At 36.2% G+C, this 24,037-nt stretch overlaps 2 protein-coding genes and 1 pseudogene across 2 annotated transcripts; 2 read left to right on the top strand and 1 right to left on the bottom strand.

Annotated features, from left to right (window-relative positions):
- Positions 1–669: 669 nt before the first annotated feature.
- LOC113286555 lies at positions 670–7,621 on the bottom strand (annotated as a pseudogene).
- Positions 7,622–16,795: 9,174 nt separating this feature from the next.
- LOC113286641 (XIAP-associated factor 1-like) lies at positions 16,796–20,973 on the top strand. The gene is made up of 6 exons (XM_026535208.1): positions 16,796–16,955; positions 17,044–17,135; positions 18,600–18,735; positions 19,623–19,760; positions 19,856–19,977; positions 20,618–20,973. Exons 2-6 carry the CDS (start codon positions 17,092–17,094, stop codon positions 20,787–20,789), a joined length of 612 nt encoding a protein of 203 aa, XP_026390993.1. The 5' UTR covers positions 16,796–16,955; positions 17,044–17,091; the 3' UTR covers positions 20,790–20,973.
- Positions 20,974–21,524: 551 nt separating this feature from the next.
- Positions 21,525–23,710, top strand: LOC113286642 (L-type lectin-domain containing receptor kinase IX.1-like). The gene has a single exon (XM_026535209.1). The coding sequence runs from the start codon at positions 21,670–21,672 to the stop codon at positions 23,626–23,628; it is 1,959 nt and encodes a 652-aa protein (XP_026390994.1). The 5' UTR covers positions 21,525–21,669; the 3' UTR covers positions 23,629–23,710.
- The last annotated feature ends 327 nt before the right edge of the window (positions 23,711–24,037 follow it).

The raw sequence follows: 24,037 nt of genomic DNA on the forward strand, positions 1-24,037 counted from the left end.
GAAAACACCAACTTGGAAGGCACTAGACTTGACATTCCATGATTTTTCTACACTTGGAATAAGATGGATTCCACTATAAGACTTGCTCTATAGAAACTTCATTTCTGCAAAGCTTGAGGTGTAGGTTTTTATGTATAAATATAAAAGAAGTAGTGGAATGATACAAACTCTTGTGATGTAAAGAGTTCTCTGGATTAGTGTTACTACTTTTACATGTTACACCGCATGGATAAGTTGTTGCAAAATTATGATTTTGCCTTGCCAAAAGAATTAGGCCGAAAAGCTAAGAATATGTCCCCTATTCATTGAATTTTTTTCTTTTTATTTCTCTCCCTACAACTTTTCTAGATTTCAGTTTCTTTGATAGTTGATACAACACTTCTTTAACCGTACCTCGCTTATGTTAGAAATTCAAAATGTCTTTAAGCACCACAGTTGGCTGTGGTGGTTGTATTTTGAGCTAGTAGTATTTTTCTTTTGATGGCAACAGGTTCCGATACTAAGATTTGATAATCCATGCAAATATATCGACAAAATTAAACAAATACAGACATATTTATTAATCATTGTTAATGTACACGGATAGTCATCTTATAACCATCTTCTAACCAAATATAAAGGTTCTATACTTTCAATATATCATACCTATTTTGAAAATCACACCTCACGTCAAAAAACATATTGGAATCTTTGGACAATGTAATGAAGGACTTTAGGAGATCTGGCAGTAAGGTCGGTCGACGCCCACCAGACATTGCAGACTGGTAGACTGCACAATTGAAAGAGAACGATAATTAGCTTCAGGCTATACTTTATTCTTATTGGTTATTAATGCAGAGTCACTGAGTGAAGCTCAGAGGGAAATTTTCTGCCAAAATTGTAACTCCCATTCGTCATTGCAGTTGTTGTCAGCTGCATATTGTTCATGGACATTTTAGTGCATTAGTTTTAAAATGAAATAACTAGCACCGCATAACTTGTAACACTAAGGGAATCAGGGCATTACCTAGGCGTTATAGGCTTTTCTGGTGTAGCATAGTTTCGTTGTTGTGATTGGCTTAGTTGGAGTTTAATACATTCATCCTCTTCACAATTAAAGCCACTTGGAGAATGAGAAATCCTATTTGTCTCATTTGCATCTCTCGCTTCATTTATCTGTGACCAAAAGTTAATGCTTTTGGATTAGCTAGAATACAACAGGACGTGTCATGTTAATTGAAGCTATACAGTCTGAGCAAGTACCTTCCTTAGCAAGTCCATGTTTTCTTGACATATACAGTGTTCCTTCTTGAATAGTTCCATGTTTTCTTGGTGAAGGAGGTTCCGCTGCAGTGTAATAAAAGAAGTGTTAGCTTTTTGGAGTTATATTGATTTAGAAATGGAATGGGTAAGTGATTGCCATTTTTTTTTGGAGACCTTTCGGTTTAGCTCGTGTATCTCATCAGTTAGCTTTTGGTCCTGTGGAAGTAAAAACCTTGTTAGGATTTGTTCACTTGGAAAGCATGGCATGAGGATTTAGTAAGTTAGACCTTTTGCATACGGACACCACGCAAACTCATTTCCAATTGATTTTCCAAATTTTGTAGCTCTTTAGCGCTCAAACCGGAAAGCGCTTGACCCATCAATTGCCTGCCATTTTTTTTCATGACATATATAATAGTAGACTGCGGAAATCCACATGACATAGTTCACATTTATGTCTAAGCAGTTATAAATTTTTGCTAGAAAGTCCAGAAGCATTCGTCTAGGGCTGGCTTCTATGACCAACCCTTGGTGGAATCTAGCCATTCTTTGGCTTGTCAACATCTCTATATTTATTGTTCAGCTGATAATATCCATAGGGGATAAAAGTTAATTCATGCTTTTCTAGGTACCAAAGGCATCTTGTTTTTGTGTGTTTCTTGACCTTTATTTTCATATTCGTTGTATTCTTAATGTTTATGAATTATTAGTCATATGAATGCTTGTAATTGTTAAAATCTTGAGATGATGATAGAATCACAATGATGTCGTCCTCAAGAGTTTGTCATAGTTTTTATCTTCAAGTGATTTATTCTTGTCTTGTGCAGCTCCCTGCGCGTTCTATTCAGTCTGGGACTAACTAATAGAGCCAACTCGATGAACATTCAGCACATGGATATAGTAAGTCTTTGCATTTTCCTTTTTTAGTTTGCATCAATAGCACTCTTGAATTATTAGTTAAAATAACATACCGATGGTTTTCTTGCAAGTTTTGTAATGATGCCTCAAGGCTGCTGCCTCCCTTTCTCAGAACTGCAAGTAAAATAACCTTAAGTTAAAAATGCTAGTATTTGATGTACACAAATCTATTAGCTTGCATTTATCAAATAACCCATAGCTAATTTCATGTTAAGAAGGAGAACAAGTAATGTATATGATGTAGTAATTGTTAACATGGCTACTGCAATCAACATCACAAATAAAAGTAAATTTATCATTCTCTGCAAATTAAAATTGGGAATCATCTGTGCAGAACTGTTTATTAGTTCACTGAGCAGAATAATAAATCTGCATATTAGTTGTTAGGATCAGTGAAACATATTCAGGTGTGCCATGTAGTATTTAGTTCATGGGTAGCATATAAAGCTCTTACCACCCACAACAGTAACAATAAACTCAAGGTTTAAATGAACACGGTGAGGCACACACACATGTTCTGGACCAATCTAGGTGAGGGAACATGCTGTAGAGTTAAGCATCTAACACAGGATGCTGTAGAGGGATGGTAGATTTTAGCACACACACATGTGCTGGACCAATCTAGATGAGGGAACATGCTGTAGAGTTAAGCATCTAACACAGGATGGTAGCTTTTAGGATTCGAATCTATGTTGTGCAAGGCATAAGGCGCGGCGCGGTTCGGCGTGGAGGGTAAAATCTCGAGCCGCAGCGTATAAGTATACTAGTCAGTAGTCACAAATATATATACTAGGAATATCATATCAAAATAACAAATAGAAACTACTCACAGAGAAGAGAAGAACACACAGAAAAGAGAGAACTTGACATAGCTATATTTTTGTTTTGGAGCCTCTGGAATAGGAGGTGTTACAAACTCACAGAGAAAAGAGAACTTGAATCTATAAAGTTATAGTAAATGGATTATATATAGAGAAGTAACTAAGTTTAGGGTTTTGAAAGTTAACTAAGATAAGTTATCTATCTTAAATGGAAAAGATTTGCAAAAGAATTGAAAAATAAGTAAAAATATTTTTTAGATATTCTAAAAGATACCACTTTGGGCGCCCTGACAACTGGCGCCTTAGCCTGGGCGTCCACTTTAAAAGTGGCAGTCTTTTCCCCCAGCGTGGCGCCTGTTTGAAAATAAGGCCACTTTGGCGCCTAGGCGGCCTTTTGGCGGCGCCTTGCACAACATAGATTCGAATAGGAAACTGATGTTGAAGGTTCAGAGAGTAGACAAACTTTTCATGGAAGCTTGAATTCTTGTCCAACTGCCTGGCCACAAGAATCTGTATACTGCAGAATAAATTCGAGAACCATGCAGTGAGCAAGTTGAGACAGAAGAACTCAGAAATTGGAGGTGATCTAGATTCTGTTTGCCAACATACGGTTACTGCATGTTTCTGGAATTTCATCCTGCTGAAAGGCAGCCAAATTTTCATGTGTGACTTGCCGTAAGTGTATTGGCAGATATCCTGCACTCAATGGACCCTTTTTATTTTGTGAAAACTGGTATTCCGCCAGAAGGTTTTTTAGTCTGCTGATAGACCCACAAGATTTTTTATTCTAAGTTACAACTCTTGAAATGGCTTAAGTTGCTGACATATTTGTTGTTTGTGTGTGAGCACGTATTATTTAGTGAATAACCATCTGTGTAATACTGTAGTTTATAAGTTCATAACCAGTTGGCCCCAGGTACGGAACCATTCATTCCCTACTGAAAGAGAACGGGAGTTTCATAGATTGTAAATGTCTTAAAATGATCATGAACTTATTCTCGCTTAAGCAAATCTCAGGCTCAGTGAATGTGGAACTTGCATGATCTTAACTATTCTAGTATTGCCTTCTGCTGAGTTAAATCCTAGGAAGGAACCAACGCATGTCAGTATTTGGAGGAATTAGTTTATTGATCTCCTAAGGCTGATAGGTGTTATCCGTTTGAGTTTGGTGACAGTAATGAGTCTGAAGTAACAAAAGAATTTCTTAATGAATGTGTTTGTGGGTGGTACTTCAAACTCAATCGTAATTTAATAAGAGAGCTCTTTCCTTGATCAGCATATGTCTTATCCGTAGAAGGGAGTGGGAAGCTGGAAACTGGATCTAACCACGTTTAACTTCACTTTGTGGTTTTGTGTGAAAGTTGGATCATAAGTTTCTGGAAAGGTAGCTGTTTTTACAGGGAGGTATCAGACATCATTACTTGGAAATATGAAAGACTGGAGGATTCCTCCTTGCTGCATAACTTGGTCTCTATGTTTAAACCATAAATCGGAATCAACTTTAAAGGATAACTAAAAAAAAGAGAGGAAAAAATAGTTGCTGACAAGTCACTGTTGTGTGTTTCGTGTTCCTACGTACTATAAGGTGGAAGCTGTAGTTAGGAATTATTTAATCGTCTACTATCATGAGCATCACAATTTTCGTGGTTATATCTTACCACCTTAGAATTTTTGTTTCATGGTAAAAATATTACAGATACAGGGTAGGTCTAATTGGATACTCTTCTCTTGTCAGTGTACTTCGTAACATCGTTGCTATTTGTTTCTGTTATAGTACTAGAAAACTTTTTCATTTTGCAAGTTGTAAATTTTTGTATGTTGTTTCCTCGAAGGCTTAGTAGAATCTACAATTCTACATACACACTATGTGGTTGGAATACCACTTAGCATGAAGTGAGATTGCTATTCATATATTGTAAGAATGTGGTCTGTCAGGATGAGATCTAGTATGGACGCATAATTTCTTAGCTGGCTAATACATTTCCTAGGATTCAAATGCAAATATCATTTGAAGTTTCCTTGTGTAATTTAGATGAACATGCAAATCCCACTTATGCAGTATGCCTTGGTTTCTAACAGAAAGAGGAAGAAACTAACACAGGTTGAAGGTTGACGAAAGATTACCTTGGTTTCTGAATTTGCATTCATCAATGGATGGTGCTGGTCCTCCTTCGACTTGTTGTATCACTCGATTATAGATTTCATGCTGTAAAACAGGTAAGATACTATTGATAATTTACATCAGAGTTTATATAGGAGCTAAATTTTCACAAGAATATCATTTGCAAACTTGTCTTATTAAACATGTCTATTTAGGTTTTCACCAATATAATGGCGCTGCTCGTAGTCCATAATGTCATCATGCTGTAATTATAATTTTAGTGGCCATCATGATAGATAATAGTTCGACACAGCTTCGTCATACAGGACTAACCCAATATGAAACTTATATATGCTAAGTGTAGCTGTTACTGATTTTTAACACTTGGTGCAAGTCAAATCATCATTTGTGGGGTACTCACTGAAATCAAAGTGCACCTAACTAATGAAAACTTAAGCCATTTATTTTTTATAGATCAAATCTTATAAGCACACTAGTGGGTGATGAAATAAATAGATTAGCAATGAGACTATGACCTGGGCATTGTCTAACAGCAGTCAAAAATCCTATCCTAGAATAGGAAAAAAAGAGCACAGTAGTCAAATAACTTTTATCTTACAGGTTGATTGTAGAATCTACATGTATCTTATTTAAGGACTGTGCACAGTCACGTCTGTTACTAAAGTTGATGTATGGTGCAACCCTTATCTTATTTAGAGAACTGCTCACTAGCACAAAACAGTATCATTCAGATTTAAGGAGCTCATAAGGACCCTTAGTTAAGCATGAGCACTTTGAGGCATCTAACATAGTACTAGCTCTAAATACTAATTAAATTTGACAATGAAGATTCCAACACAAGTTCCAATACAAGGAGACTAGTAAATTGGATAGAAAGCAGCTAGTGTTTCAATGATTAAATGATAGTGCACCAGACAACAACAAACCAACATCTTTCTTGCTAAAAGTAATGAGATTCTTACATTTTCAGTGGATTGGATAGTCACATCACCTTAAAAATATCGAAGATTTTGGATGATGCAATAAATAAAATTTTCTTAATTTATATGTCATAAATAGATAACTAGCCTCTTTTGTTTTATTAATTTGATTTTATGTGTCGTACCTTTTTTTTTCATGATTTAAATAAAATTTGGGCTAGTTAAGGAAATAGGGTTCTAATTAAGTTTTGTTGGTTGGCTAGCCAGTTGCAATTTATACACTTACAAGATCAAAGGAGAGGGAATAAGAACATCATCACCGGATAAGGAAATCAAGATATAAAGGTTTTAGCAATAGATTAGTATGGCTATAAACAGTGGAGTTATCTGTATTACAGTATTGGTTAATACATAGATTTCCAAGGGCACCAGATCTCTGAAAATATGATTATTGATTGGTTAAAAGAAGAGAATACCAAGCTCATTTTAAACGTTGAAGTACGAGACACTGTTAGTGAACATAAATCATGATATGATAAGGACAGTAGATAGAGTATTACATTATGCAGACAAGACACTGTTAGTAGACACAGCACGGTGACTCAGACAGTAAACGGAGTGTCACATTAGACACGCGACACGGATAGGGTTACTTAGACAGTAAATGGAGTGGACATTGCGGACACGACATCGACACAGGTACTCAGACAACAAATCGAGAGACTCACATTACAGACACGAGTTGGATACTGGGACACATAAAAAGATTGGTCTTAAGTGTATCAATCCATTAGAGTACTAGTAGATTGATTGAACCGTGCTCAATTTATTTCAACAAATTAAAAGGTGAAACAAATTGGTCAAGATAGAAAGTTAGAAGACTAACAGAAATCAAATTCAAGGATATCAGGAAGAGTTTTAGTACCCTAATAAATTTATATTAGTTCGTACTGATGCAATGGATGCTATTTAATTCAGATACATGAAAAAACAAATTCAAAGGTATCATTTCCTGAAAAAACTTACCATGTATATTATGTTGATTTTAATGAACTATAACGTAATTAGGGATCTCAACTGAGACAGACACGACAATAAAAAGATGATCACATTTAGTCAGGATCAGTTGAGCGGATTACAGGAGATGAAAAGAGAGATAGATTACTTGGGTCTTGAGAACTCATAGAGCTTGCCAGTGCTAGAAAAGATAATAAGACCAACTTCAGCTTCACAAAGAATAGAAAGCTCTTTGGCTTTCTTTAATAATCCATTCCTTCGTTTGGAGAAAGTCACTTGCCTACTGGTTGTGTTATCGATCCTTTGAATCACAATCTTTCCTCTCCCCATCTTATTTAGCTAGTTTCTTAAAATTCCAAGTATCTCTGGTACAAAGAAGTCAAGGGGGAGAGATAGAGGGATGGGGAGAGAGAGATCTAGAAAGGAAATGAAGATCAAAACAAAAAATAGAGATCTAAAAATAGGTAATGAACAAACTTCCACTTAAAGATGGGAACCTAAAAGAAGAATTTCTCCACTTATAAATGGGAAGCTAAAAGAAGAATTGTTGCTATTTTTTGATAGTCTTTGGTTAGCCTGAGAGGGAGAGGTGACTTTTTTGTTTGACAGAGGTTTTTGTCTATCCAGGCATCTAAGCTAATCCGCTGTTTTGGGATGAAGTAAAGTCCGCTGTTTTGGGATGAAGTAAAGACTACCTATGTTTGAAAACATTACCATTTTCCTAGTTTTACTAAAATTAGTTGTTATTATCCCAAGGTGGAATACTTAATGTATGGAAACTAACAAGCACTAAACAAAAATAAATGTACAGAGCACTTTAATTACTTTTTTCGTCCATAATTTAATCATATTACTATTTTAAGGATATTCCTATGGATGAAGGACACGTTAAAACAAATTACTAGAATATTGTAGATAGGGTTTTCTTTCCCTTTTTTTTCTTTTTTGTGCCTGCACGTTAACCTTTATACCAATGACCTTCTCATTAGACTTCTGCAGTCATTCTCAGTCACCAATTTCTACAGTCATTGGTCAAAATGATGTATGTTGCACTTTTTCTAGTGTTGGGAGAATGACAATGTACGTCTCTTACATGTTTATCGGATATGGGTGTACGTCTCTTCGCCGTTTGCTCCTTTTTGAAACATTTTTTGTCTAGATTAATGTCTTTGTCTGTTTGTTGTGGAGACGTTGATGTAGAGTCCTTCTAAAATCCATACTGGTAGGTTTCTTTGAGATTTACTATTAACTAAGGCTCAAGATCCATCTTAAGTTGTTGATTTACTATCTTAATATCCATTTTACTTCTAGATTAAGTTATGCTACCCCACACCTGGGATTAATTGTTTAATTGTTTACCAACAGGGAATGAAAGAGATGAGAGATAAGAGAAGAGATAACAACGGGATGTAACTTTTCACCTTTACTTGCTGTCTTGATGTAATGTATTAGCAATGTGGTTATACATTAGTCAGGCCAATCATTCAGAGTCCATCAGAATTTTTAGTTTCAATCCTTCAAAAATATTTTTTTTTCCAAAGGGAACATTTTAGTTTACAAGAGAAGGGAACTAGACAGGGGTATGTATAGCTGCAAGAAAGTTCATTATATGTCCGTTAAAACAGTTGGCGTAAATATAAGCTAATATTTTTTCCATGGTTTGAAGGTTTCTGGAATTAGTACAACTGAGTCAGCGTGTTGAACCGAATTTGGTCGCATCATAACTTTGTGTTATAAAGTCTGTCTGATGGAGCTTGTACTTTCTGATAGTTTGGTTGGAACATTTCTATTTTTGTTCTTAGTTTCTAATAAAAACTATTTCTTGTGGAATCAAACCAAATACTAATAGTCGATTTTTATTTTATTAGCAATTTTGCTAATCAATTTTGGAACATAGGAAGAATAAGCTTTATAATGAATTTGACTCGCACTAGAAAATTCATATATGATATTAAAATTCATGTTGCATAATTTTACTGCTTTTGAGAGAACCTAACTTGCACAACATCTGGGCCTTCAGGTACATACGCACATGTTGTATGTGTCGTTCAAGGTGTAACTCCTTGCTGGAAAACAGTCACTTTGTAGTTACACAAAATCATACTAATGTACAAGTGAATTTTCTTAGTTATTGGATGACAAAAGGAGCAAGGAAAAAATGTTGAGGTTTTTCTGCAATGAATTCTGTATAGGTTATGGAGAGCAAAGCTTAATCTTAGTAAGTACATGTACTCCGTGTATGTCTTATCTATCAATTCATAATTAGTGATACAATGGGGTTAATTTATATGTTTTATAATTTATTTATTTTTCCTCGGCATGTATTGGAAAAACTTATTATCTAGCTAATATACTCTGGCTGTGTTAAAAAAAAAAATGCATTTCTGACAAGGTTAAGCTGCATCAGCCAAATTTTCCTTTTACACTGGGTAAGAAGCTAATTGGATATCCTTTTTCAGCGGTTGTTTTAAAGTTTTATTCTGTGGTTGTTTTAAAATTTATTGTACTCAAAGTGACCTACAAATTAGGATTAGTATTAGGGGCCAGTTTAGTATAATGGAGGAACATGCTAATCTTCCTTAGATAATGCTAACCATCAGTAGGTAGTTGCTCAATTACAGAGCACATCGATAACATAAAATATAGGCAAGTAGTACGAGGAATAGATAAAGAATGAAGTAGAATTAATGCTGAATATCATAATTAAATTGAAGTTGTCTGACTCTGAAGTGATCATTTTATGGTCCCGATCTGTTTTTCCTCCCTTCTTTTTAATTTGGAAAGGACATCCACATCAACCTTCAGAAGAGAAGTGCTTTTATCTAGCAATTTCCATCACAACTTTTACTTGGAACTTGCAGGTGATTTTTTCAACAGTAAAGTGTACGTAGTACAAACTTCAGGTGAAATTTACTTGGAACTTGCAGGATATCTATATTCTATACAAAAAGTTACTAGTTTACATTTTAGTTGCAGAGCGAAGTACATCATCCTGGACATTTTGGTAATGAAGTTTAGTAGAATTCACACGCATACAAGTAAGAATGGGAAAGCATTATTATGCTGCAAATTTTCTACTGGTTGAGAGACCATGTGAATTGGCCTTTTGAGGATTTGAAGTAACCAATGAGATTCTAACCAAACGGTCCAAACCTTAATTTAACCTAGTACCTAGGATCTAAAGGTAAAGGGACACAAAACGATTTGCATTGGCTTGTACATAGAGAAAGACAAAGAAAAAAGGCCAAAAAAGTTGTTTGGACAAGTGTCAAGCACCCAATGAAGGTCAAGCATCAGTCTGTAGATCCCCACTTGGGATACCAAAGTATATCCTTCTGAACATCTGAAGTACAGGTACCGAGCACCAAAGGTTATTCTTGTGCTACCTAGTCCAAAATGATGGATTTCTAGAGACAGAAAAGGTCGGATAACCCCCCATAGATTATTATCATCAATGTGGTCACTGGTTAAGTGCAATTCATAAATGATTCCACTTGACATATTTTGAAGATTAACAATCTGTTTTATTGTTTTGAAAGATTCTTGTGTGGTGCGACTCTTCGTTATGCTCTCTAGTTGCTCCGTCCTAAACAAACTATTTGTATGCTTTGGTGATGTTATTACGATATACCACTACAGTATAAATTAGTTGGAAAAATGGACAAAAATGTACGAAAGGTTCAATAAAAGTAAGATAAGATTGACTGAAATTTTGAGTTCGTTAGCAGGTATGAAATGACATTTTACTCAAAAGGTAAAGATATAGACCCCCTCACACTCTTGATTTCAGACTATCTCACAGTTTGAAAGACATTCTTTGGGTTAATGTTTTTGGCAGATAAACAATTCGAAAGAGTTTTATTGTATTGCTAATTGTATGATCAGCGGTTAGATTACTATCCAAACTGCGGAAAAAGCAGTAAGAACAGTATATGAACTTATTCATGACGGACTGCAAAAAACATCATATCTTGGAATTGAACCTTGGGTTGGGTGCATGTTTTTTGGTAGAACTCAGTGTATGTTAGAGAATAGCATTCTATTCATGTTATATGCGTGTTTGTATATATGTGTTGTGAGCGTGTGGTAATTGGCACGTAGAGGTCAAAGCGTACGTTAGAAACCGGTAGAAAAAGCAACTTGTGTTGGTGGTCTATAGAGGTTTAAAAGAATCATGTGATTCTCTTTTCTTGTAACCGAAGTTAATCAAATCAATAAAAGACAATAAGAGAGAATTGTCCAGCGACATTCTTCTATTTCACATGGTATTAGATATCTTTATCAAACCCTAATTCAATTTTACAGTTCAACAATGTCAGAAATCAACAAACACATACCATTAACCTTCAAACCACCTTCAAAATTAACAATCACCAATGAATCTCACTGGAAATCACAAATCGTTCAGCTTTTACGGAGTTACAATTTTTTTCATTTTGTTGATGGATCGTTTCAACGTCCTGTCAAATTTTTCAGAAAATCATATCCAGCAGTTCAAGCAATTGTTGAAGATCCCTCGTTTGTAGATTTAGATCCTGAAAACGAATTTGTACGCAATCCGATCTACAATTACTGGGTAAATCAAGATCAAGCTATTCTATATTGGTTGTTCTCTACGTGTACTGAAGAAAATCACTATCAGGTAACTGATTGCACATTCTCTCATGAAATTGGATTCGTCTTGAACATAACAATAATGCTAATACGAGGTCTACATTGATGCAATTGAATAAAAATTAGTTAATTTGGAAAAGAGTAGTGATTCTATGTTGGTGTACTTTAACAAAGAAAAATCTATACCGCATTAATTAACTCAAATAGATCGAGTTATTTCTGAAAAGGATCTAGTATTTCACATTCTTCAAGGATTACCAGCTGAACTTAATGCCTTCAAGACTTCAATTAGAACTCAACAATTGAAGAATGATAATGTGATTACCTCTGCCGAGCTATTAGAATTGTTGTTATCTGAAGAAGCTAGAGTTTGTTCCGAGTCGAAAGTAGACCTAACCAATGCTTCTGCAAACATCTCTACATAACAACACCATTATACCTCTTCATCACCTTCTTTTGACTCAGAATACTCTGGTTATTGCCCACCTTCGGCTTATTATCAGAATTACTCCGGACCTACATCTTGTCCTCCAACATCTCAACCTCAATGAAATTTTTATCCTCAGAGAGGTACTTTTAATAGATCTCATGGTTATCGTGGTAATAGATCTGGTGGTGGATTTAGAGGAGATTTCGAGGTGGCATATTTGATAATGGTGGCTGTAGTGGCAACAGATATAGGGGATCCACTAATAACTTATTTCCACCTTCAAATCCTATCAGATGTAATTACTATATTGAATGTAAGATTTGCAGGACACATGGCTATTCAACATCTGAATGCAGATACATATATGCTTCTAGTGAGAATTCTATGGCTCATAACACTACTTATATGTATTATACGAATATGTGGATGTTTCGTCCCCAACCTAACCATTTGAACCGAACCGGTCCAGTATCTGGTTCAACAACCGGTCTAGATCTTTGACCAAACCGGTTCAACCTATCCAGCTTTGCTAGTATCTGCTATACTCAGTTGGAGCAATCCAGTTTTACTATGAACTGTACAAATCCATTTAACCGTTACTGTTGTAGTCCGGTTTCTCAGTAAATGTTGCAATCAGTTGGACGCAACTGATGCATTCCAGATTTGCTCGCAACTGTTGCAGTCTAGTTTCTCATAGCTGATGCAATCCACCTTCAGCCCATAGTTGCCGCAATCTAGTAATAGTATGATTTCTACGTACCCAGTTTTATGTGATAACCAAAATCTAGTTTCATCTGGAATTGTTGACAATCCAGTTTCGTGCGTAATTACTACCAGCCTATAGATTTCATCTAAGTTTCACATGCAATAACAGTCCATACGGATTCTTGCGCAACGATTGATAGGATAGTCTAACTTATCCAACAAATGCTACCAACCTAGTTTAACACAACTGCAGCTGTTCAGTATCTCAATAGTCACCATGGTCCAGTTTCATCAGTAACTATTGAGACCAGTTCGGCCTTCAACCCAGTTCTTTTTTTTTTTGCACAATGGTTCATGCTCACCTATTTTCATTCAGTCTTCAACCACAAAAACTTCACGTGGGAGCATCTTGGTTATGATTTTTGCAAACAACGAGGAAAAGTTGTTTCTCGCTTCAACAACAATAATTCACTCTTGGAGAAATTTTTTATCAACGATCGTCAGTATAAAAGAGAAACCAAACTTCTTAACTCCACAACAAATTGGAGGTTAAGAGGGGGAGATATTTGTACCATGATAAAATTACCACATATTAGGCCAGAATATTGTTTGGACCGCCGTTAGCTATCACCCAAGATTTTCACCTGGCTAGAAGGCGCAACTCTCCAGCCTTCCCAATGTTCTATGAAATCAATGGTCACAGTCATCAAGCGGTCAAAGGTCAAAGTAAACATCAAGTGCTCAAGACCCAGTTCGTCATCTAAGTACCCCGGCCATGTCCCCCGGCCTTGTCCCCTGGTCAAGTCTCATGGACAAGCCCATAAGCCAAGTCCTCCATCCAGATTGCCAGTTATGCTGTCATCCATTCTTCAATTTAATATTTCCATCCATGCTGCCAGCCATGATGCCAACTAGTCTGCCATCCCGACTTCCATCCCATTATACTTGCCAGCAAGTCCTACCAGTCAAATCTCGACAGCCACAGTCAACATGCAGCCAACATATGAAATTCATCCCACTTGTCGAATTCAAGACCCACCAGTAAAATCCTCTGATCCATGATAGCTTGGACCGTATCCACTGATCGAATGCAAGAATCCTCCAGGAAGGTTTTAGAAGTTTCGGAAATAATTGTTGACCGGAGAAAATTCTGGAACATTCCCGATGTCTTGCTGGAAAGTTACTTGCAGAGGAAATTTATCTCAAAATTAGGGTTTAACATATATACATATTCAAGTATATAAATAGAGAGGAATCTCAACCCTAAAAGGATAGGCCATAAATAAATCCCCAATACAGGGAAATACACCAGAAAACCTTAAAAGGGATCAGAAATCATTGTAATTGATAGATCAATAAAATATCTCTCCCGACGGGGATTCGTCCATGGATGTAGGCAAAACTTTCCAAACCAAGTTAAATTTTTGTCTCTGTTATTTTTGTTTGTTTTATCATCATCGTCAAATAAATTGTGTTTTGTGCCTGAAACTATTTCGATCTGGTACAAACATTGGCGCCGACCAAGGGGAATACGATAAAGAGAATCTTGTTTTCCCATATGAGAAAATTTAGCAAAAACCTGGAATTCAGTTCGTGAAGAAAGAATCGGGATGCCATCGCAGGAATCATTGAAGTACGAAGTTCGCTGAAAACTGTATCACTGCAGAGTTCATTAGAAAACTATATCACTGCAAAGATCATTAAAATTGTAGGCAGATGTTCGATCCGCAACATGTTCAAGTCCAATGTTCGAATAATTTTGTAAGGACCCTCAAGCTCGTCAACTCTATTAGACCGGTCAAGTGACGTTTTAGCCGATAATAACACGATTAGTTTAACATGAACGTTGATTAATATAAATTAATATAAAAAGGATCTAGACACGAAACTAGTATCGTTAGATAGATCTCGAAGAGTTATGCGAGATGGACTACTCGAACGTGTCAATCAGATACCATATGAAAAATTAATCATCAGATACGTATAAATGGCAAAATAGTCATTTTATAATTTGGTTCGACCTGGATTCCAATATCATTTGCGAGGGTACCTTTATCATTTTTTGTTGGCCTTATCACTGAGACCGCATCGAGCAGATAAGCTCATTTCTTTGTTTTCTTCTTCTTTCTTCTATTCTCCCCTGTTTTTCTTCTTATGAGAGTATTTGAGAGAAAATATAGAGACTTAATTGAGAGAATCGATTTATAAAGAGGATAAGATGCAGTAGAATAGCTACTGATGTTGATGAATACTTGAAAGTGGTTCTGATGTTTTATAAAGCAGAGTTAGGGTTTTGAAATGAATTCTGGAGCCGTATGAAATTGATAAGTTAAATCAGATTGTTAATTGATGTAGAATGAAGGTTTGATACTTAATTGAAGTTATACATTTTTTTTGATGATTTAATCAAGAGATAGGATTTCATAAGAAATCCAGAGAAGATGTAAAAGATGAAGTTGAGAGTTTATGGGGAAGATTGGAGATGGGTTTTGTGTATTAAGAGTAAAGAAGAAGAATTGGTATTCAATTTATATTCAAAGTGAGAGATTGAAGAAATAAGGGTTTCATGTTCTTCCCCAATTTATGAATTAGAGTTTTCTGAGGATTGATGATTATGAGACTCAGATTGAGACCTAAGAAGAGTAAAGATAGTTTTAGTTGGTAGTGGTGGTGTTGATTCAAGCGGTTGATATAAAACCTGCATAAAAGGTAATTTGAGAATTAAAATTAGGGTTCTTTATTTTGAATCTGTTTTATGTAAATTGGATAAGAGATGATGAATCCTAGATGGGTTTAGTTAGATTTAAGCTAAAACTGATTGTATGAAGTTCAATTTAGATTTCAGTGAAATGTTGGATTGAGTTGAAGGAGGCTTGAATGTGTTTTGTGTTGGGGTTGAATGGTTGTTGCTGGTGGATGTCTGAGTTGATAATTTGAATATAGATGGGGTTGTAGTTTAAAGTTGTGTTGAATTATTTAGATTTTATAGTGGTGTATCTAAGTTTTGAACCGAGGTTGATTTGGGTGTAGATTTGGAGGTGAACTGATATTGTTGGTTGTATAGATTAAGTTTGAAGTGATTAAGCTAAGATGCCTAAACTAGTGTAAGAGGATTAAAATGGAATCGGAGTTGCAACTGTATCTGGTGGTTAGCTGAGGAAACAAATGTGCTGTGTGGAAGCTGTGGTTATGCAGTTCTTAAGAGTGGAGATAATGGTTGAAAATGCAGATGAAGCTGTAGGGGTCATTGTGTTTATAATGTTATAAAATGTTAATGGTTGAAGTTGTGTGTGAGTGAATCAATTGGGTTGTTGTGGTTGTGGCTGAAATGAAGATGAGTTTAGAGATGACACTGTTGTTTGTGTGTTGAATAAAAAGAGTAGAGAATATGTGAGAGTAGTGATTGTAGAATCCAGTTCGGTAGTCTCATTTGACCATTGACAATCTGCATGACATTAATTAACTAAGCAGCTGGGAAGCACAAACACTAACACGGGACACGGACACGACACGCCACGGACACAGGGATCGGCAAAAATCCAAAATCATCAGGACACGGACACGTTTATATATACATTAATAAGATGGTTTTTATATACTAAGATCATAGTGTTATAATATATCAAATACATTAATCACGCAAATACATGAAAAAAACTCAATTTTATGCCGTTAGTTTAGCTCACATATAGAAAAATTAACTATTATACTGATTTTCTTGACACAATAAGTCACCAAACTACTAAAATGGAGTATAGATTTTCTCACGTGTGTCGTGTCGGTGTCCCACATGTGTCGTGTGTCCGTCACGCGTCTGACACGGACACGGTACCAACACCGGTGTGTCCGTGCTTCACTGCTAAGCAGTGCCGATTGGTTATCTGCAACCGACAGTTCATATTTTGTTGGAGATGATCGACAATGAATTCGTGGAATTTTACCCTTTTTTTCCTTTAAAGGATAGGTGTGTAAAGTATAGGATACCCCTTATCAGTGAAACCATAAATGGGAGAAACCAAATCAGCCCCAATTAAAATCGGCAGACCCCAAATAATATCTCCAAGTAGACGTACCTACCATCAACTCCCCAAATTTCTAGGTTTTCATTTTTCTTCTTCTGTTTCTTTAAAATCAAGAATCGCATCAACGAAAGCGTAGAAATCAAGGTATTAGGATTCATTTCATCCAACTCTTAGTTCAATTGCTTGCCATTCAAATTCTTTTCTTATATCTATTTTTTTTTTCATTAAACAGAGTTTTGATCGAGGAGAAAACGGTAAGGAACTGTAAATTTTGGTATTTATGGCGATTCCTTTCGAGAAATCTACTAGTATCTGCAATCACTGGTAATTCGATCCATCTGATTCCTTTAATTTCTGCAAATTTGATCTTGTTGTGATTTGAATTAGGTTTTTGTGGTTTTTTTGTTGATTAAATATAGATTTCGTATTGATAAATATACCTCATTGGAGCTTTTGTGAATAACGCCTAATGTAGGGATTGCAGGGATTTGGATAATTTTGGAAATCTTGTGGTATTCTGTTTGTTTGGTTTGATTAATTGTAGCTGAACACTGTTATTTTATTCTGTTTCTGTTTTGCGTTTTGTTGGTATAATTTTGGAATGTTAGCCAGATTTTGTAAGAATTTTTTTTTTTTTTTTTGAAAACAGCTCTGTGTAGGAATGGAAACCTGAAAGGTTATTATCTAGGGAATGAAAAATTGTTCTGGCATAGTTTGATGAAGGATTGTCCTGAGAACATGCATTTTCATGTCCTAATGCGTTCCTTAAATTAAAGGAAATAGGTTTTGTTTAGAGGATTGATAGAGAAACCAAGCAGATTTTTACCCAGAAATTTATGTATTCTTTTAAAATCTACAGTATTGGTAGCATATCAACTTAGCAATTTAAAACGAATTACAATTACATTGATTACAAAGATTAACAGTTGTCAACTTTCTGTGTTCCGTGGAAAAGTAAAATACATTGCGTATAGTACAAAAGATAAGTAGAAGAACATCAAAACTTAAGACTGAAAATGAAAAGAGTATCTAGATGAAATCCACGCATAAATCTAGAAAAGAAGCCAGAAAACACTTCAAATTCAACTCAGCTGTATATGGCTATTAATCTCCTCGTATTGTCAGGGTGACAGTAGGTTTATTACTGTTTGCCGGAGACGAGTCAAAGACTCTTTTTGGGGTTCATTAGACGAGAGTTTTGTGCTTGTGTCAACTGTCAAGACTAATGTAGTAGAGTTTTGTGCGTGTCATTAGAGAAACCAAGAAGATTTTCAGCCAGAAAGTGATGTATTTTTTGTAAAATCTACAGCATAGATTGTATTTCAACTTTGCAGTTTAAAATGAATGACGATTACAGAGGCAACAGTTGCCAACTCTGTGGAAAAGTAAATACACGACGAACGGAATCAAAGAGTATGTAGAAGAACATGGTACCTTAAGATGGAAAATAAAAAGAGTATTTAAATGAACATCATAGCATAAAACTAGTAAGAAATTAGAAAAGTAGCATAAAACTAGCAAAGAAATTAGAAAAGGCTTAAGTTCAAGTCAGCCTCTATGGCTATTAATATCCTCGTCTTGACAGCGTGATAGTATGTTAATTAGTGTTTGCTCAAGACCAGTCAAAGACTCTTTTTAAGGTTCATTGGACCAGCGTTTTGTGCTTGTGTCCACTGCCAAGAGTAATGCGGTAGAGTTTGCACGCTTAATGTTATTTGTCCACAAACTGTGAGTTTATTGGTATGTTCTTGTTTGCTTATGTACTGATTACCTTTGAATTTTATTCAGTGACCGAGCTATCCCAGCTACAAATATTGATTTACATTATGCACACTGCTCTCGAAATCTGGAAAGATGTAAAGTTTGTGGAGATATGATCCCCACAAGACATGCTGAAGAACATTATCTCGATGCTCATGCTCCAGTATGTTCATATGCAATTTTATTTTTAAATATTTTACTGTTTTAAATGATGCAATTTTCATGACCTTCGATTTACATAATTGTAATGATCGATTCTATGTGCAAGTACCTTACAGCAATCTGTAATGAAAAAGTAACTATGTCAAAGTTGTTCTCTTTAGAACTTTTGTATTTTCAAAGCATCTGACTTATTATATATCAACTGTCACTGTTGTTCTGTTCCGTAGATTGTGCTTTTGATTCAGTTAGAAATTCGATATTCAGATGCTGCGTAAGCTATAAGTTAGTACTGGTGTCACTTGAGTAGTTTTATATATTTGTAGTAGCCCCAATCAAAAGGTTATCGAAGGTATTGAAAGGGAGCGATACATATTCCATGGCATATTAGTTTTTTCAAGATCTTGAATCTCCGATATGCATATGATGAATTACATTGTTTCGGTCTACACACCCTTTTAGTCAAGTGACAAATTCACAGTGTTCTCTTTCTCTCTCTTTCTTTTTTTCCCACTTATGTAATATATGAATTTGTTGGTTTTAGCCTCAAGGTATATTCTGAACCAGACCTCTCATTTCTGTTAGAAAGAATGTGAGGCAAATTCGGATATCATTGCTTTCAGTTTAATTTAAATGGTAAGGAATAGTGGTGCCCCTATGTTTAACTACGTTGCTTGCGATCACTTTTAGTTGCTCTGCTGAGAATAGTTTCTTTCACAAAGCAGTAAATGAACTAGATTCCCTCTTTGAAAGTTGGTGGGAAATTCCAACACCTGGCTGTATTACGAATGGCGTATGCAGTGTAATGTACGGGTCTAATTACCATGCACATGTTATGAACATTCTTTAGTTCAATATGTCAAGTTGGTAATATATTTTGTATGGGAGCAGGTGTCTTGTTCGCTGTGCAGTGAGACAGTTGATCGTGGAATTTTAGCACTGCATAAAGGTGAAAACTGCCCGCGGAGGATTGTAACGTGTGAATACTGCGAGTTTCCATTGCCTGCAGTTGATCTTGTAAAGCATCAGGTGTCTATGGATGATTCTTAAAATTTAACATTCTCTCGTCTAATAAAGGCATAATTATGTTTTTTATACTAAATTTTATGTTTTTTTATATTCAGGAAGTATATGGAAACCGGACAGAATACTGTCCTATGTGTAGCAAATATGTCCGGTTGCGTGAACGACTTGACCATGATATCAGATTTCATGGGACTTCAGATAGTACTGCGGGATCTTCTAGGTGAGAAAGTTAACCTAAACCCTTTTCCTAGGTTGATTACCTGTTTTATTAGTGGTAGTAAGTTGCAAGGAACGTCTGCGAACCACACGGTTGAACAATTATATATGATGCTTGGAATAAGAGTAACTTCTACTTATATCTATCCTGAAATTCATGACCACTGGAAACACTCACTAGTCAGTTTTTTGTGTGATTGGATGAATATCCTGTCGTGTTTTAAATGTTTACGTCTGTGTCAAAGGATTGGTTCCCGTTCAGTTATTAGCTGCCGAGAACTGGAACCTTAACTGTTGTCTTAAGAAGAGCGCTACCTGCCAGGAAACGTGTTTCCATGATTTTAAAATTCATAACCCATTCAAATATCATATCATAATGCTTGTATATAGAATTTCATTTTATATTCGTCACCGCCGTCTCGGGCTTTCGAGGCTTTGGCCGATACTAATCTGATCGGCTGCTATTTGCAAGAAAGTGGCTCACGTGGTGCTGCTTCAAGCATGTGAATGCAATTTTGTTCTGTTTTGATTTTGGATCTTTAAGATTTTCGTCGCATTTACTTGAAACTAGGGAAACTTAGAAATTAGATCCTTGATAATGATATCACCAAACCTCTGAAATAGTATCTTGGTATGTTGTGAAGGGGTGGAAATGCGGATGTTGATAGGGATCAAATTCCTGCTCAAAGAAGGCCACGCAATCGAAATGGATACTCACAGAAACGTTTATTTTTCACTATTGCAATCACGGGCATAGCTTTTCTACTTGGGTCAATTTTCTTACAGAGGAAAGGTGATAGTCAGCAACTGCAGTAAGAGAGTGGAGCTGTATGTGGTGCCCATTTTACTGTCAGAAGAGATGTATTCTGTTTATGCGGATTTGATATCATATAAATTGTAATTCCTCGACTTTACAGAACTGGAATTCATGTAAATAAAAACGATATATAGCTACCTACTACAGAATGAATGAGATTCTTCCCCATTTTCACTGCAGTAACTCGTGTTTTCCTTGGATTACTTCATATTTTATTTCTTGTTCTCAAAACTATTTTGACTGGCTGATTATTGATTTCTCTTTTCCATGCGCACTTATCTGGTTTTTATTTTTATACGCATAACGTTTTTCGCGCCTCTTTACGTGTCGAACAATTGTTTGTACCATGTTTATAGCTTTCTGTTAAGCATAAAATATTGAAGTTAATGTTTTTGTAAAGTATCTTGATTGAGCATATACTCTCCGCAGTTGAAGTGGTTCTCTGACACCAGAGAGATTCTCGGTCCTTGTTGCCAATTAAATTATTTGTCAGTCCATATCTGTTTGCAGGCGTTAGTTCTAAGAAATTGTGCAGGGATTTTCATAATAGTATAACTTTGAAATAGATTGTCAATAATTTAGATGTGTGCACCACGCAATGTCATTAGAAAACCTATCTAATTGGTGTTTCTAGACCTGTTTGGTTGGTGTTTGACCTTCCTGAAAAGCATTTCCGGCAATGGTGCTCTAGAGTCTTGGTTTTTTCTGTCCATTTGGAAAGTTGGTTGTCATTTAAGTCCAAGCTAGAAGTTATAAAATTGAAGTAGACGACAATTTAGATACCTCATCATCAAATTTCTCTGATCTAGTTTCATTCTTGCATTCGTTGAACTTGTAGTCCTTATCTCTACTCAAATCTCATATCATCTTGCAGAGTCCATGACCGTGTTCCTATTCAAAAACTTCCTTACTCATTTCTTTCTTTTAGTCTTCTTTCGCCTTCCAGCGGTAAACTCTATCTTTTTTAACATATCAAGCTTTGGACCTCAGACCAGTGACATCATACTGGAAGGTGATGCTACTACTAAGATTGGTACTGTTGAATTGATCAATGAATACACTTACACTTGTCGTGTTGGTCGAGCTACTTATGCCAAACGTGTACCACTTTGGGACTCGACCACCGGAGTTCTGACAGACTTCACCACTCATTTCACCTTTTCCATTGACACCTTAAATAAAACACCCTATTCTGCTGGGCTTGCTTTCTTTGTTGCTCCTGTTGGTTATCCAATTCCTCCAAATTCAGCTGGTGGATTTCTAGGTCTTTTCAATACCACCACAACTGGTGATACATCTCACAATCAGATAATTCATGTTGAATTCGACTCCTACCCAGATCCTGAGTGGGATCCAGATTTTAGACATGTTGGGATTAATAATAATTCCATCAAGTCTACTGTCGTTGTTCCTTGGAATGCTAGCTTACATAGTCTGGAAACTGGAAATGCTTGGATCACTTATAACGCTACTAAGAAGAACCTCAGCGTGTATTGGACGTATGATAAGAGTCCTGTTTATCGTGGAGATTCTCTTCTTTCGTACCAAATTGATTTGAAACAGATTCTTCCAGCATGGGTTACAGTAGGATTCTCTGCAACAACTGGTATATATAGAGAGCGAAATATTCTTTTGTCATGGGATTTCTCTTCGACTTTGGAAGTTCAGGAAAGAGAAGTACCATCTGGAAAGCCAAATGTCAAATTGATTGTTGGATTGTCTGTTTCCGGAACTGTTTTGGTAGGATGTGTTCTTGCTTTAGCTGTGGTGTGGCTGTTGAGGTCGAAAAGACGACGAGCTAGAAAACAGAAAGAGAAGGTTAATATCACATCTGACTTTGAAAGAGGAGCTGGTCCAAAGAGGTTCTTGCTCAGAGAACTAGTTTCAGCAACAAACAACTTCTCCGAGGAAAGAAAACTTGGAGAAGGTGGATTTGGAGGCGTCTACAGGGGATTTATAAATGAAATGGATTTGGAAATTTCTGTAAAGAAGATAACCAGGGGGTCTAGACAAGGTCAGAAGGAGTACATAACTGAGGTCAGGATTATTAGTCGATTGAGACACAGGAATTTGGTGCAGCTCATTGGTTGGTGTCACGAGAGTGGCGAGTTTCTACTTGTCTATGAATTGATGCCTAATGGTAGTCTAGATTCTCATCTGTTCGGCCGAAGAACCCCTCTTATGTGGGATGTCAGATACAAAATAGCTCTTGGGTTGGCCTCTGCACTGCTCTACCTTCATGAAGAAGGAGAGCAATGTGTAGTCCATCGTGATGTCAAGTCAAGCAACATAATGCTGGATTCCAATTTCAATGCAAAGCTCGGTGATTTTGGTCTAGCTAGGCTCATGGATCATGAACTAGGTCTCCAATCGACTGGGTTAGCTGGGACTTTGGGTTACTTAGCACCAGAGTACATAAACACTGGCAAGGCTAGCAAAGAATCTGATGTCTTCAGCTTTGGAGTAGTGGCTTTAGAAATTGCTTGTGGTAGAAAATCAGTTGATTGTATGGAAAAGGTTTCTGATACAGGGTTAGTAGAGTGGGTTTGGGACCTATATGGCAGAGATGCAGTCTTGGCTGCAATTGACCATAAACTAAACCTAGAGTTCGACGCAAACCAAGCCGAATGTTTGATGGTTGTTGGCTTATGGTGTGCACACCCTGATCGAAGTTTCAGACCTTCAATCCGACAAGCAATTCAGGTTCTTAACATGGAAGCAAGTATTCCAACTATCCCTACCAAAATGCCAGTTCCTTCGTATCATGTACCTGAACTGGATCTTATTTCTGGTGAACCAACTTACATCACTAGTACAAGCATTGACATGGGCCGCTAAATTTAGACTTAACATTTAGCTTGTTGAGTTAAATAACACTTTTGGTTTGGCTAATATTCAGCTGCTATTTATGAACTGTCCGATTTATGTCTGCAATTATTACAACCGTTCCGTAAAACTTTCATTTGCTAAATTTTTCGGGGTTGATTATGTAGTTGCAATTTGTAACTTTTGCTTTTAGTTTGTAACTTGTTCTTCCTCCAAATACGACATATAGGCCATTTTCAATACTACCAAGTCTGGTAATACATCTGATCACAATCAGATCATTCATGTGGTAATTCCTTCCCAGACCCTGAATGGGTTCCTGATTTTGAGCATGTGGGAAAAGAAATTGGAAATGCTTGGATGAATAGGGCTGGTAGTTAGGAAAGATAAGAATATGGTCCACACGGCACATTTTGTTTTA

The sequence above is a fragment of the Papaver somniferum genome, chromosome 6, assembly GCF_003573695.1.
Source record: "Papaver somniferum cultivar HN1 chromosome 6, ASM357369v1, whole genome shotgun sequence".
NCBI classification, from domain to species: domain Eukaryota; kingdom Viridiplantae; phylum Streptophyta; class Magnoliopsida; order Ranunculales; family Papaveraceae; genus Papaver; species Papaver somniferum.